At 39.2% G+C, this 16,535-nt stretch overlaps 1 protein-coding gene across 1 annotated transcript in view; it reads left to right on the top strand.

Moving 5' to 3' along the window:
* Positions 1 to 16,535, top strand: part of RP1 (RP1 axonemal microtubule associated) — a 286,090-nt gene that overhangs the window by 258,196 nt on the left and 11,359 nt on the right. The window contains exons 26-27 of the mRNA XM_069466500.1: positions 6,551 to 6,705; positions 12,286 to 12,364. Of these exons, the coding sequence (XP_069322601.1) occupies positions 6,551 to 6,705; positions 12,286 to 12,364 (234 nt within the window). The remainder of the gene's footprint in view (positions 1 to 6,550; positions 6,706 to 12,285; positions 12,365 to 16,535) is intronic.

Raw genomic sequence — 16,535 nt, 5'->3', positions numbered from 1 at the left:
TCTTGACCTGAGTGGATATTAGGAGGTGATCCTTCAAATGGAACCTAGGTTAAAATCACAGAACTATCCTAGATATAATATATTATATAAATAGTTGATTGGCCTTAGTTCCTTCATACATTCATTTAAAAAACAGACAAGCATCATGCATGTGACAATTTTCCTAGATATAGTCCAGGTTATACTGTATCTACATTGTTTTTACTGTCAGATAGTAGCCTTGAATCTCCACAATGGTAACTTTGAGGGGTGCAAAAATGTAACTTTTTTCATTCTCCATAACTGATTAAAATCCACATCCCTCCTTAAGAAACTTTTTGGGGTGATGGAAATATTCTCTGTCTTGATTGTGGTGATAGTTCCAAGACTGTAAATATTTGGTAAAACTCATCAAACTGTATACTTTACAAGAGTGAATTTTGCTCCATGTAAATTATACTTCAGATGAACTGGACTTCAAAATAATCTAAGCCCTTATTTCCACTGATAGTAGAACTCTTAATCATTTTCACTCAGAATAAGCTAAGTTGCTTCCGGTATAAAGCTTGGTTTCTTGTGATCTAAAACTGGTGAATTCAGGATTCTTCTCATTCTGCCCCTTTTCCTTCTCCACGGGGATGTCTTAGTTCCTGGATACCATCTTCATGTGTGGAGAGGGACACCTGCGGTGAGGGCCACCCTCTGTTCTCTTTGGCCTCCCCTGAGGTATCTCGTTCTGTTTGTCTTTGGATGTCACCTCCTCCCTTGTAATGTCTGCTGAGGGAAACACATGTCACGCATGGCTTTGGTTTCCAGGCCCACAGACTCTGCGCTAACCGTGTCAAAGCCCCAAATTTGCCCCTTTGGGGCTATCACCCTGATCTCAGCCATTTCCACACTTCTCTTGGCAACGGGAGGACAGAGTTGAGGAGGGAGCTCTGCCGCCACCCCCACACCCCTTCTGGCTGCTGGGATAGTGGGGTGTGGCCTCAGGCTGCCCCCAAGACTCAGCCCTCAGCCATAGCTGGTCTATCATTCAGGCCTAAGTCAGATACACAGAGAGGCAGGAAGGCAGGAAGATGGAAAGAAAAGAAAAGGAACTTCTTTTACAAATACTCTTTTTTTAAAAAAAGACTTTTTCAAAAACTGTTACAATTAAAAGTCATGTTTTTCACAAGTGCTATTTCTCCAAAGATCCATTCAGTCTGTTTCAGAAATCAATGAACTTTTTGTTCTAGGCTTACCCAGAACTGCCTTCCCCCAAGCAGTAAGTGTCACTCCCTGGAGGCCCCAGGGCCCTCAGGGCAAAAAGGAAAAATGTAGGCAATAAAAGTCTCAGTTACAATCTCATAATAGTATCCTGGTATGTTTGCCAGAATTGTGATGGATAATAATGACCTTTTGACAGATCGAATTCCAGTTCTGAATGGTAGAAAGCAGGGCTTTGCTCTGGCCGCCTTCTTCTCACATTGTGTAATCCTTGCACTGGTCTGGGGGGTGGGGTGGGAGGGCGTCAAGGCCATGGGAGCAGGCTCAGCAGTGCCTCACTTGAGAGTTGTATTGGTCACCTCCCGGCTGTTGGAGCCCTGTACCCTCTCGTTTGATTCCTGGTGGCTCCCACAGGCCTGTGGCCCTATCCAACCTGTTGCCATCCATTAGGCTGTAATGGTCCTTCACACTTTCCTGCTACCACTGCCCCTGTTTCCCGGCTCTGCCCCTGGGTGAGCGTGTGAGGTCCAGTCCCTGGGGACAACCGCGTTGCCCACACTGTTCTGGGCTCCGCCACCAGCATCTGGCACAGTGCTGGGCTCTCAGGACAGAGTTGCAGAATGAATCTAACAGCTGCTGCTTCTCCTCCCTGCTGATCTACTCTCGTTTCCACTACTTCCGTGTCTTTGGCCACTACTGTAAAATACAAAATAATTTTGATTTAATCTGCTCTTAATTTTAACAGTTTTTCCCACAACACAAAAGTACCTGTGATTGCTCTCTCTCCTTCCCCTCCCTCATCTCTCTTCCCTTCTCCCTCCTGTTGTAGTTTTATCGTCACTTCTCTGTCCCACATATTTGGGGGCTTAGACATCTGATGGAGGCATCCTTAGCATTAAATTTGGGGTAGCAGCGAGTGAGGAGCTGAGGAAGCAGATAGAACTGACCAGTCTCAAGCCGTTTCCACCTGCTCTTGTACCTTCTCCCTGAGCCTGGAGGCGCATGGGCACCTTGGATTCTCCTCCTATCCACTTCCTCCTGGGCCTGGGGCCACGATCCTGAAGGAGTGCTCATAGGAGTGGCAAGGGGAGATGAACTGTGGTCTCTGGTTCTTGGTGTGTCCTGCCACAGGTGCGTCCTTCTGCCCCACTTGGTGCTGACACAGCTGCAGGAGACACATACGGTGTCTGGTTAGGACTGTTCTCCCATAAACATTGCCGGACCTCCCATACTGTGAGGGAAATATGAACTCACAGCCAAAATAATGCAATCTCTGCTTAGTACAGTTGTTTCAAAAGAAAAATCCGGAAATTGGATCATGGATGCAGTTTGTATTATAGCAAAGAAACTAAAAATTTGAAGACTTAAAATGAATTTTCCAAAAGAGATAAAAAGAGATGTTACTGATGAAGAAAAGTTCTTTCCCAGGATATTTTAGAAAAGCTTTGTAATGACTGATGCGCTCTCAGACCAAAGACTCTAAGCCAGGTTAACCATTCTTGGGTGTGCCAAGGCTGCCCATCAGGGAAGCAGAGACTGGGGAAATGCCAACATCTGGGATTCTGCAAGGAGGAGGCAGTTCACTTGTGCATTATCATGTATACAAGAAAATAAAGGTGTGTTGTGTTTTCTGTTTGTTGTTGTTGTTTTTACAGGTTCAATAACCAACCAGGAGACTAAGCAACTAAAGTCATTCATTGCAATCAAACTTGACCGGAAGAAAAATTTCAATTTGTTGTCCCTGGACAAATGCTTTGCACGTCCCTCTCCTAAACTTCTAGTGAAAAATCCTACTAGGGGATTTGTTTCAGCCTCCTCCTGCAGCCATGTGACATTTTTAATAAATCCTTGTGACTAAGGAATTATACGTCCTTATGAAGAGCAAGAGAGTGTGTGTGTGTGTGTGTGTGTGTGTGTGTATTTTTAATTCTGTACTTACTGCAGTAAGCAGAGAGACTGAAGAATCCAGGGACTAATGATACTATTTATGGAGATGTTAATGCTTGGAGTTGATGCTGTTAAGTCATCATTAACAAACACTTAGCAAAGATTCTGGCCTACAAAGAAGTTTGAAAATAAACCTGCAGGTGAAGATTTTGAAAGATTTTTGTGCCACTAATAAGATGATGTTAAATCTTATTATGGAGGTCACAAGTTTATAAGCCCCTTTTAAAGAATACATAAGTTAAAGACATAAGTTAAAGAAATCACACATCAAAAAAATGCTGGGCTTTGACAATGATAAATGTGTTATGCATTCCTTGACAGATGGGGAAATTGTTGAAATGACAATAAATAGGTAAATATAAGGATGAGAGTGTTGGAGATGATGACATTGCAAACAAGTGAAAAAACATGCTGAAAAAATGGTGAAACTATATACTACAGCTATCAGTTGAATTGGATGACGATTGTGGCATAAGAAGGCAAGCGTTTTATTCTGTCCTTCTGTCAGACTTTGTGACAGTGAGCAAGGTTTCCATAAGCAGCTGAAGCTACTGACTAATTAATTGTCAGAAAGAAAAATTTAACATCAGCCACTGTAAAAATAACATTAAAAAATGTTGGCAGAAATGTCCAACATATATGGATAACCTAAACCAACAAATTGACTGTTTCAAATACTTGGGTAAACGATGGTGATAGATACATTAATAGCCACTTCTTAAAATTGTACTTTAGGAATGATTATTTGTAGTCAGAATGATTGATTAGTAATACCTATCATCTAAAATGACCTCCTATATTCTGTAAAACATTGACATCTTGATTCCCACATTTGTATTTTTCAAGTATTCGAGCTAATTTTAAGTTTTCTTCTAACTTAACATTTTAAACTTAACATTAAGTTCCCCCCAGGAGTTATCTTTTTGTATGTGGGATGTCCCTCTCTTTGAGTGAAGACAATTTGTTAGCCTTGTACATTTTTACAGTAGAATGAATATTTGTTAGCTAGGGCATATGGCCCTGCCTTTAAATCAACAGCATTGAGCCCTGTCATTTCATGCCCGAGGGGAAGGACTGAAAAAAGGATTCAATGCAATCTTCACTTGCTAAGATTTGTTTAAAACACGTGCTATTTTAGGGTGCATCTCAGTGACATGTTAACTAAGCATTCTTTTAAATTCTCCATTTAAGTTGGCTAAAGAAACATTTTATATTGCCTTAAGGATCATGAAAAAGTCTGGAGTTAGAATTTATTGTTTTGAATTTAGCATTTTTTAAAAAGAATTTACATGCTTTTGTTACAGAACCATAACAAATGCTTAGTAAATTATGTTATCTAATACAATTAAAAGAGATTCAGTGTTACAGATTCTAGCAAAATGTCTGTTTCTTCAGGTGGTATTGTGTTTTCTTTATTTTCCAATTTAACACTCTTTTATGTGGTTTGAAAATAAAACTCAGTGCTCAGCTATGATAGCCACCTTGTTCTAAATTCCTGGCACATTTATTTCTTTTTCTTTGGATTATTTAGATAGAATGTACTTTTTTGTTTTGTTTTATTTTTTGATACTTACGTGTTTAATCAATTTAGAGCCGTTTCTGGGAACACTGTTGAGAAGTGTCTGAGGCCATGTGCAGGTTAACAGAAAGCCACGTGGTTCTGTTAGGGGGTGTGGACAGGGGTTGCGGAAGGGATGAGTGTTGTTGTTTGTGCTGTCAATATGTAGTTTGTGTCCTAAATAATTTTTTTTATTTCGGGATATTGTGGGGGCACAAACATTTTGGTTACAAGTAATGACTTTGCCTCCCCCAAGCCAGGGCTAGAGGCAGGCCCTTCCCCATACAGTGTGCACTGCATCCATTAGTTGTGAGTTTGCCCACCCCCGCGCCCCCCACCTGACCAACACCCAATGAATGTTACTACCGTGTGAGCACCTTAGTGTTGATCAGTTAGTACCAATTTGATGGAGAGTACATGTGGTGCTTTTTTTTCCATGCTTGTGATACCTCACTTCAAAGGATGGGCTCAAACTCTATCCAGAATAATATAAGAGGTGCTAGATCACCATTGTTTTTTGTACTTGAGTAGTATTCCGTGGTATACCATATTTTATTAATCCACTCAAACCTTTAACTATTCATTTAATTGTCTTTATGTGTTTTAATATTTTAAATGTACCTCTTTAAAAAAAAAAGTTGTAAACAAGGTTACTCTTCATGAAATAAAGAAAAAATTCTCAGTAAAGAGAAACCTGGTTTCTCTACAAAGATATCAAATCATGTTTGTCCTGACAAGCAGTGTGCTTGTTTTCATGAGGGATTCCAGCAGAAGTTTTGACTTAATTCAATTCAGGCAGTTCCACAGGTTGTAAGACCAGCTCTTCTTCATAGGTAGTTTTAGAGATTTCTTTGGTTGTCCTAAATTTGTGAGAAGTGTTCTAATTTTCTGCTTAAACTCAGCTGGGTTTCACTCTAGGGTGTTTTAGAATATGTAAGACTACACAAAGAAACTGATTTACCTTCTCTGCTCATGCCATTTCCCAATATACCACATTTGTCTTTTTGAAGGTCACGCATGATAGAAACAGGCAATGTTTCTCACTTGCCTTGTTTTCTTACTTGTTGGATTTTCATGTCAGAGTTCTTTGGAAAATGTTAATGTGAATTTCTATAAATGCAACTGCTCAATTGCACAGAGTATGATTTATAAAGAGTCCTAGGATCCTGGAATAAAAAGTGCTCATTGTGTCCAAGATATTATTCTTATTAGTAGTATCAGCAAGAGCTGTCTCTTTTCTAATTAGTGACTTCTACCAGAGTCTCAGAAATTGCCTTAATTCCAAGGTCAAATATAGTGGATTATAATTTGCTAGTACCTTACTGGGTTCTTTTTAAAAATTATATTTAAATTTGCATCTCTCTAGGATCTTTGTATTTTTTTCTCTCTCAAGAGAGCTATTAAAAATCTCCATTATTAGAATAATCTCCAAGAAGCAGCAGCGTGAGTGACCAGCTGTGATTAGAACAGCCAGACTTCAGGAGGGAAAATTGCCACTTTCATCTAATTAAGAGAGAGGAGAGTTTTTTTGTTTTTGTTTTTGTTTTTTTAAATACAACGTCTCATAATAACTGTGAAAGTGCAATGGTTAATGAAATTACATAACTGCTAACAATAATTATTTTGAAACAGTAGTTCTGGGAATAGCTGAGAGTCCGTATGACTGAGGTAAATATTAACTAGCTGAGAGTATATTCAAATGAGGGTACACGTAAGAAAAAGAGTGGGGCCAAGTACCAGAGAGAAACTCATATCGACTGGATTAAAGAACATTCTGATTTCTTTATACAGTTTCCAACTACATTCAAAGAGATAAATAAAAACGTGAAATATAATATTAGATTTCTGACGTTTCAGTGGTGGTGTATGAGATTCACGTACACACTGGCACAAAACCAGGCGCAGAAACAGAGTCCAACGTATTTATCAACCTCATCGGCTCCAGAGGAGATTCTGGGAAACGAAGGCTTCATCAAGCCCAAAACAACAAAGTCAGGTTTCAGCGTGGACAGGTAATAGAAAAATCTTCATCCATTCTTATCTATCATCCTTCCTCTAATTTCTTTAAAAAGACACACATGCAGAAAGTTGCTGAGATGCCCATTTGGTACCTACTGGGAAGTATAGGGCGATGTGGTCACTCCTTGGTGCACATGTTGTCTTTCTGGATTGGGTAGAGGTAAGACTTAACCAGGAACAATGCAGTTACTTCTATTAAACAACAACAAAATCCAAGATTCTACTTCCAGATAGGGCAGACTAGACTGTAACCAAATGAGCGTCTTGCTGAGAAAAACTAGAAATGTTTGATAAGACATCATTTAAATTGGTCTTCAAGGCATTGGAGAGCTACCGAGGCAGTTAGGACTTGAGGGCTCAAGGTCCTGGAGAGAAAGGAGTGCAGAGGAGGACCTGGTCTCCGTGCAGCTCCTTGCCATTTGCAGTGGAAACATAGAATCAAGAAGCCAATCAGCAAGTGGCAGTGGGAAGTCTGAGATGCTGTGCAGAGATTTAAGAGGTCTTATGGAGCTGGGATTCCAGCCCAGCAGTAAAGAGAGGTTCTCATAAACCCATACCTGAAAAGTGGGACCTTAGTGTGAGCCCTCCCAAAGCAGAGCTAAACAGGTCCTGCAGGTTGTCCTGGGGGAGGTGACCCTGGGAAGCAACAGTGAAGGAATGTAGAGAGTGAGAGAAGGAAAGAAGAGCCAATAGAAGTATGTGTTCTAGGGGTCACTGCTGTTGGCAGCAGGGACTGGATCCCTCTGGGACCAAGGCCAACAACTGGGCACCAAGAGCAGCAGTGGCTGAAGCAGCCTTGGGGGACACAGCCATGTCCTAGGACTGTGCACAGATAGCCTCCATTCCTGCCATCATATCTGCTTCACCTGTGGGTCTGTCGCACCACAGTCACTGGGGTGGCCAAGGCAACACCTCTAACCTGGAAAATTATAAAATATTATTGGAAAAATTTAAAAAGACATAAGTTAGCTAGGCACATGGTGTGTGCCTGTAGTCCCAGCCACTCAGGAGGTTGAGTAGAGAGGATTGCTTGAGCCCAGCCGAGGCAACATAGCTAGACCCCATCTCTTTAAAAAAAAAAAAAGATATAAATTGATAAAGAAATACACTATGTTCCTGAATTATAAGACTCAATACTGGCCGGGCGCGGTGGCTCACGCCTGTAATCCTAGCACTCTGGGAGGCCGAGGCGGGTGGATTGCTCAAGGTCAGGAGTTCGAGACCAGCCTGAGCAAGACCCCGTCTCTACTAAAAATAGAAAGACATTATATGGACAACTAAAAAAAAATCTATATAGAAAAAATTAGCCGGGCATAGTGGCGCATGCCTGTAGTCCCAGCTACTCGGGAGGCTGAGGCAGTAGGATCGCTTAAGCCGAGGAGTCTGAGGTTGCTGTGAGCTAAGCTGACGCCACGGCACTCACTCTAGCCTGGGCAACAAAGTGAGACTCTGTCTCAACAAAAAAAAAAAAAAAAAAGACTCAATACTATAAAGTTCTCACTTCTATCTAATTAATCTGCAGATTTATTGCAATGCCAATCAAAATTGCAGGAAAAAATTTACATGGCAATTGGTAACCTAATTCTAAAATTTATGTGAAAATGCAAAGAGTCAAATACACCTAAGATACTCCTGAAGAAGAAAAACTAATTTGGAGGAATTACAGTATCAGTTATCAAAATTTGTTATAAAAGTAAGGTAATGAAGACAGCATCAATTTGTATAGGGAAAGACAAACACAGCAAAGAAAGAGAAGAGGGTCTGGAAACAGACCCACACATCCCACTGTGCAGATCAAGGAAAGGATAGTTTGTTCAGTAATTTTTTATAGTAAATCAGGTGTCATTATAGACAAAAGGAAATCACAACCCCTATTTTACAGCAAATCCTCAAATCAGTTTCATGCAAATTTATAAATGTGAAAGGTAAGACAATAAAACATCTAGAAGATACCATATAAGAAAATCTTCATGATCTTGGGGTAGACTAGAATTTTAAAAATTTTTAATTGTGGTAAAATGCATATAACATACAATTTATCATTTTAACCATTTTTAAGTGTAAAGTTCAATGGTATTAAGTACATTTACATTATTGTGTAACTATCACCACCATTTATATACAGAACTCTTTTCATTTTGTGAAACTGAAGCTCTATTCATTAAACAAGTTCTCATTCTTCCCTTCCCCAGTCCCTGGCAACTGCCATTTTCCCTTCTGTCTCTGAATTGACTACTCTAGGTACCTCATGTAAGTAGAATCATCCAGTATTTGTCTTTCTGTGACTAATTTCACTTAGCATAAGGTCCTCAAGGTTCATGCATGTTGTAGCATGTGACAGGATTTCTTTCCTTTTTAAGGCTGAATAATATCCCTTTGTGTGTATATACCACATTTTACTTCTCCATTCATTTCACCATGGATACTTGGGTTGCTTCATGATTTTGGTTGTTGTGAATACTGTTGCTATGAATATGGGTGGATAATTATAGACTAAGATTTTAAAGACAAAACAGAGAAAGCACTTAGCATAAAGGGAAAAAGGATAAATTATACTATTTTAATATTAAGGATTTCTCCTCCTCAAGACACTCTTAAGAGAGTAAAAATTCACATGGAAGAAGATAAATTATATACTAAAAAAAGACTCATTTGCAGACTGTATATAAAACACCCACAGATCAACAAGAAAAAGACAGATAACCCAATTTAAAACATGAGCGTGACACTTGAATATGTACTTTACAAAAGAAAGTATTCAAATCACCAATAAACATGAAAAACATATCTAATCTTGTTACTACTCAGGAAAATACAATGACATCCATAATGAAGTGTTGCCGTGCATAATCACATGGTTAAACTTAAAAAGAATAACAATCTAAATGCATCCTTGCAGGTTAGATGAGTTTCCTGAAGACAGCAGATACTTGGCTTATATTTTTTTATCCATTGGGCCAGTCTATGTCTCTTGAGTGGGGAATTCAATCCATTCACATTTAATGAGAGAACTGATAAGTGAGACAGATTGCTGTTCCTCATGTTGGGTTGAATTTCATTGATCTGTTTTCTCTCTTGAGCCATTGTGATAACTGGGTTTTTATCTTTATCTCTTGAGTAGTTTTACATTCGTGGGTCTTTCTTGTGCTGGACCGTGTGTAACTCTGAGAAAACATAGGAAAGACTCTTACAGACATTGGCCTAGGCAAAGAATTTATGAGGAAGACCCCTAAGGCAATCACAGCAACAACAAAAATAAATAAATGGGACCTGATCAAATTAAAAATCTTCTGCACAGCCAACGAAATAGTCACGAGAGTAAACAGACAACCTACAGAATGGGAAAAAATTTTCGCATACTACACATCAGATAAAGGACTGATAACAAGAATCTATTTAGAACTCAGGAAAATCAGTCAGAAAAAATCGAACAACCCTATCAAAAAGTGGGCAAAGGACATGAATAGAAATTTTTCAAAAGAAGATATAAAAATGGCTAACAAACATATGAAAAAATGTTCAACATCTCTAATCATCAGGGAAATGCAAATTAAAACCACAATGAGATATCACTTAACTCCAGTGAGAATGGCCTTTATCAAAAAGTCCCAAAACAATACATGTTGGCGTGGATGCGGAGAGACAGGAACACTCATACACTGCTGGTGGGACTGTAAACTAGTGCAACCCCTGTGGAAAGCAATATGGAGATACCTTAAACAGATTCAAGTAGACCTACCATTCGATCCAGCAATCCCATTATTGGGCATCTACCCAGAAGAACAAAAGTCATTCTATAAAAAAGACACCTGCACCCGAATGTTTATAGCAGCACAATTCACAATTGCAAAGATGTAGAAACAACCCAAATGCCCATCAATTCATGAATGGATTAGCAAAATGTGGTATATGTATACCATGGAATATTACTCAGCTATTAGAAATAATGGTGATATGGCATCTCTTTGGTTCTCCTGGAGAGAGTTGGAACCCATTCTATTAAGTGAAGTATCCCAAGAATGGAAAAATAAACACCACATATACTCACCAGCAAACTGGTTTCCCTGAGTGCACATTTGGGATTAACACCCATTGGGTATTGGACAGAGGTGGGGGCTGGGGGGAAGGGATGGGTGTATACCCACTTGATGAGTGAGATGTGCACAGCCTGGGGAATGGTCACGCTTGAAGTTCTGACTGGGGGGGATGGGAGTGGGGGAGGGAATGGGTGCATACCTACATGATGAGTGCGATGTGCACTGTCTAGGGAATGGACACGCTTGAAGCTCAGACTCAGTGGGATGGGGGCGCATGGGCAATATATATAACCTGAACTTTTGTACCCCCATAATGAGCTGAAATAAAAAAAAAAAAAAAGAATAACAAAAACAAGTATTGATTAGCCCGTGGAGCACTTTGAACTCTCATGTACTGTGCACACAGAGTGTATATTGGTATAAGCATTTTGGAAAACTGAGATTAACTACTAAAGCTGAATATATAAACACCCTATAACCCAGCTGCTCCTCAACAGAAATGTATGCAAATACCATGAAAAGATAAGAACATTCTGAGCAATGTCATTCTAGGAACAGTGATTGGCCATAAATAGTAGAATGGATAAATAAATAGCTTGGAATAATATTCAGTAATGAAAATGAACAAAATGCTGTTGAAAAAAACAGCATGGATAAATTTCACAAATGTTGAGTGAAACAAGCCAGGTAGAAAGAGAACACACTGCATGGTTCTGTTTATATATAATCCCAGGTGAGGCAAAATTAACTAAAAGTGTTAAAAATCAGGGGTGTGGGTATCATTTGGGGAGACGGTGACCAGAATGGGCCTGGCAGGGTCTTGGGTGCTGCAAACACTCTGTTACTGACATGGATGTGTTCACTGACTATGCATTTGTAATTTGTATGCTTTGTGTCTATTTTATAGTGTATTTTAAAACTTTATATGTATATATGCACATATATTAATATTTTTAGTGCATAACTGATTTAAAAACAAAAGATACTGAGAGACAGAACAACAAAGGTGGAAAGGGTGCACATAGTGGCAGCCTCCCTGGGTCTGAGACCTGGCTGTGTCAACCCACAGGTGTTGACTTGGGACAAGTAAGTTAACTCTATGTGCCTCAGTCTCTTCAACTGTAAAATGAGAAAGTGAGTAATGCTTACCTCATAGGTTGTTCTGAGGATTAAATGAGTTGATATATGAAAGACTCTTAGAAGAGTTTGGCACATAGTAAGGACCAAAGAAACTACTATTATCATTAGCAGTAGTAGGTTTAAAATGTGTCCCAAAGGCATTTTCTAAATTTTTTTTACTAGACTGTATTGTTGAGGAGAACAAGAATTATACACTACATGTTTGCATGCCTCCCACAAAGCATAGTGTAGAACTTCACACATAAAATATTATATGGTAACTTTTATAGTAATAGTAAGAATAATAGTATAGTATTAATATATTAATAGTAATACAGTATCAATAGAAATACTATTTTTTCTTCTAGAGAAAGGAAATATCTAAATGGTCACTGTGTTTATTTCTTTTTTACACAGGTTGATATTTTTTCCATCAAAGCTGTGTCTCTTGGAAAATTGAAGAAAGTTCTGATTAGTCATGATGGGACAGGTCCAGGTGAGATTTAGTTTCATGGTAAGAAGCTTGTTTTGCAAAAGTATGAAAAATAGTGTGAATGGCAGGTGAAAGAAAAATGTACAGGTCATATAAAATTGAGATGAGAATATAATTTTCTTTTAGAGTTAAGTGAAGTTTTGTCAGGTTTATTATATGACTTACAAAAGCACATGGTTATATTATTATGAAGGAAATTTCCTAGGAAGACAAAAGCTTTAGTGTGTGTGTGTGTGTGTGTGTGTGTGTATGTATGTATGAGCTCCAGACCTCCAGGCAGTCTTCACAGTTGGATCTGACACATGTCCGTCCCTGCAGACGTGTTTGGCCTGGTCCTGTATCCCACAGAGCACACCAATGACTCAGGCATCACCCTTGATCCTCCCTTTCCCTTGTTGTCTTCTATCTGCATGACTGTCATCCAAGTCCTGTCAATTTCACTTCATTAGTATCTTTCTTTACTGTCTCTCCTAGAGCTATTAAATTGAAACCTCAGTTTGTTTGGCTCTAGAACCTAGTATTTGTTACTGCTAAAATACAACTATATATTTTAACTATATCATAGTACTGAAGCCATTTATTACATTATTACTATATTCCTTTTTTCTTTCTGCTGGATTTTGAGGTTTTTTTTTTGTTTTTTTTTTTTGTTTTTTTTTTTGAGACAGAGTCTCACTCTGTTGCCCAGGCTAGAGTGAGTGCCGTGGCGTCAGCCTAGCTCACAGCAACCTCAAACTCCTGGGCTCAAGCGATCCTCCTGTCTCAGCCTCCCGAGTAGCTGGGACTACAGGCATGCACCACCATGCCCGGCTAATTTTTTCTATATATATTTTTAGCTGTCCATATAATTTCTTTCTATTTTTAGAGGTGAGGTCTCGCTCTTGCTCAGGCTGGTCTCGAACTCCTGAGCTCAAACGATCCGCCCACCTCGGCCTCCCAGAGAGCTAGGATTACAGGCGTGAGCCACCGCGCCCGGCCGGATTTTGAGTTTTTTGAAGCCAGAAATTATACATTATTCATCTTTATTCTCCCAGTGCCTCATATAGTGCTTGACAATATAGATAGTTTAATTAGTAGCCATTTATTGAATGAATGGATTTAAATCAGTGAAATGATTTTCACTGAGCTCTTTAAAAGGAATGGGAAGAGCTTAAAATGGCCATGGCAAGAAAGAAGACTGTGTGTTCAACAGAAACCAAAGGGAAAGGAATCAGAAAACGGAAGGTGACAGTGAACAGAAAGAACATAGACACACAGTTAAATGAGTTCAGGATCATATAGAGAAATACAAATACATATAGATCATACAAAGCAGAAATGAGAGATTAAGAGGAAAGAATGACATAATGGACTGCCTTCTGTACCTGGTGTCCCTACAGAAGGATGTCACTGTAGAGAACTGTCACTGTAGATGGAGGTCGATATAGAGGGGCCTCTTTGTAGAGGGCCATCGCTACAGAGGGTTGTCACTCGAGAGGGGTGTCACTGCAGTGAGTTGTCACTATAGAGATGTGTCACTGTGGAGGAGTGTTACTGTGGAGTGGTTTCACTGCAGAAAGGTGCCACTGTAGGGTGCTGTGCCTTTTACATTATTCCCATGACAGGTGGAGATTTCCTGCTTTTGCCCCAAGCCTCCTTTTCAAACAGTGCATGGATGTGCAGGATAGGTGATTACAGTCACAGCCTTAGACTTTGGCAGGGATCAGAGCAGGACAGTCAGCAGAAACCCCAGGCTTCACCAGGCTCTAGTGTTTAGAAATTATTCTGAGACACCTCTTGGTGATGGGGGTAGGAAACATTGTTAAAACACCCAACCCACATCCTAAAGTGCCAAAGTCAAGGTGCTGTAGGGACAGCAGCAGCCACAACAAAAGGGCAGTCACTCTCATAGATAAAGGAAGGAGAGTTAGGGCTTTGTTTGAAGGCATTGACTAGTTGTTTGACACAAAGGATAAAAATGACAGAAGGAAAAATTAAAGGGACATTGTAATTTTAAATATGTTTATGGAGTTAATTTACTCATATAGAAAAGGCTTTAATGGAGAGAGCAACAAAATTCCAAAATATTGAATTTTTTCAATGAAATATTTATTAACAAAAACCTGTGCAGGTATGGGAAAGACTTCAGTGAAATTCTCAAGGATTTTTTTTCCTTCCCATTTTTACAAAGAAGCCATGGAAAACATTATTCTTTTAACATGGATACAGTTGTGTCTATGGCTATCTAACCACAAATGGAATAAAGAGCTTCAGTAAAGCCCCAAATCTGCAGCAAACTTGGTAAAATTTCAGAAATGTGCACTGTCTGGGGAATGGACACGCCTGGAGCTTTGACTTGGGGGGACAGGTGGTACATGGGCAATGTATCTAACCTGAAATTCTGTATCCCCCATAATAAGATGAAATTAAAAAAAAAAAAGAATTATCTGAGTATCTTAAAACAAATAAAATAGACACCTGGGCCCACCACCAGAGATCCTGATCCAAGAGGTACTCAGTGATTAGAAATATGTATGCTTGTTTGTTTTTTACTTCAGTGTATTACACAGGTACAAATGTTTAGGTTACATATATTGTCTTTGCCCCACCAGAGTCAGAGCTACAAGAGTGTCCATCCCCCAGACAGTGTGCACCACACCCATTAGGTGTGAATATACCCATCCCCTCTCCTCTCTTCCACCTGCCCAACACCCGATGAATATTACTACTATATGTGCACATAAGTGATCAGTTAATACCAATTTAATAGTAAGTACATGTGATGCTTGTTTTTCAACTCTTGTGATACTTCACTTAGTAGCATTGACTCCAGCTCTATCCAGAATAATACAAGAGCTGCTATATCACCATTGTTTTTTGTGGTTGAGTAGAACTCCATGATATACATATACACATTTTATTAATCCACTCATGTATTGATGGGCACTTGGGTTGTTTCCACATCTTTGCAATTGTGAGTTGTGCTGCTATAAACATTCTAGTGCAGATGTCTTTTTTATAGAATGTCTTTTGTTCTTTTGGGTAGATGCCCAGTAATGAGATTGCTGGCTCAAATGGTAGTTCTACTTTTAGCTCTTTGAGGTATCTCCATATTGCTTTCCACAGAGGTTGGACTACTTTGCAGTCCCACCAGCAGTGTATGAGTGTTCCTATCTCTACGCATCAATGCCAACATTTATTGTTTTCAGACTTTGTGATAAAAGCCATTCTCACTGGAGATAACTGATATCTCATTGTGGTTTTCATTTGCATTTCCCTGATGATTAGAGATGTTGAGCATATTTCATGTTTGTTGGCCATTAGTCTGTCTTCTTTTGAAAAATTTCTGTTCATGTCCTTTGCCCACTTTTTAATGTGGTTGTTTGATACTATCTTGCTGATTTTTCTGAGTTCTATATAGATTCTAGTTATCAGCCCTTTATCGGATGTGTAGCATGTGAATATTTTCTCCCATTCTGTAGGTTGTCTGTTTGTTCTAGTGATAGTTTCCTTGGCTGTGCAGAAGATTTTTAATTTCATCAGGTCCCATGTATTTATTTTTGTTGTTGTTGTGATTGCCTTTGGGGCCTTCTTCATAAATTCTTTCCCTAGGCCAATGTCTGTAAGAGTTTTTCCAACATTTTCTTCTAGAATTCTTATAGTTTCATGCCTTAGGTTTAAATCTCTTATCCACCATGAGTTGATTTTTGTGAGAGGTGAGAGTTGTGGATCCTGTTTCAATCTTCTACATGTAGCTATCCAGTTTTCCCAGCACCATTTATTGAGTAAGGATTCTTTTCCCCAGTGTACATTTTTGCCTGCTTTGTCAAAGATTAGATAGCTATATGAGGATGGTTTTATACCTGGGTTCTCAGTTCTGTTCCATTGGTCTATTTCTCTTTTCTTGTGCCAGTACCATGCTGTTTTAGGAACTATAGCCTTGTAGTATAGTTTGAAGTCTGGTAAATTGATGCCTCCCCATTTCTTTCTTAAGATTGCTTTTGCTATATGGGGTCTTCTCTGGTTCCATACAAAATGTAGAATTATTTTTTATAGATCTGCAAAAAAATAATGTTGGTATTTTAATAGGGATTGGATTGAATCTGTAGATCACTTTGGGTAGTATAGACATTTTAACAATGTTGACTCTGCCAACCCATGAGCATGGTATGGTTTTCCACCTGTTTACGTCCTC

Source organism: Eulemur rufifrons, chromosome 3 (genome assembly GCF_041146395.1).
Source record: "Eulemur rufifrons isolate Redbay chromosome 3, OSU_ERuf_1, whole genome shotgun sequence".
Taxonomy (NCBI): domain Eukaryota; kingdom Metazoa; phylum Chordata; class Mammalia; order Primates; family Lemuridae; genus Eulemur; species Eulemur rufifrons.
The sequence above is the reverse complement of the archived record's forward strand: the minus strand, read 5'-3'. Positions and strand labels throughout refer to the sequence as shown.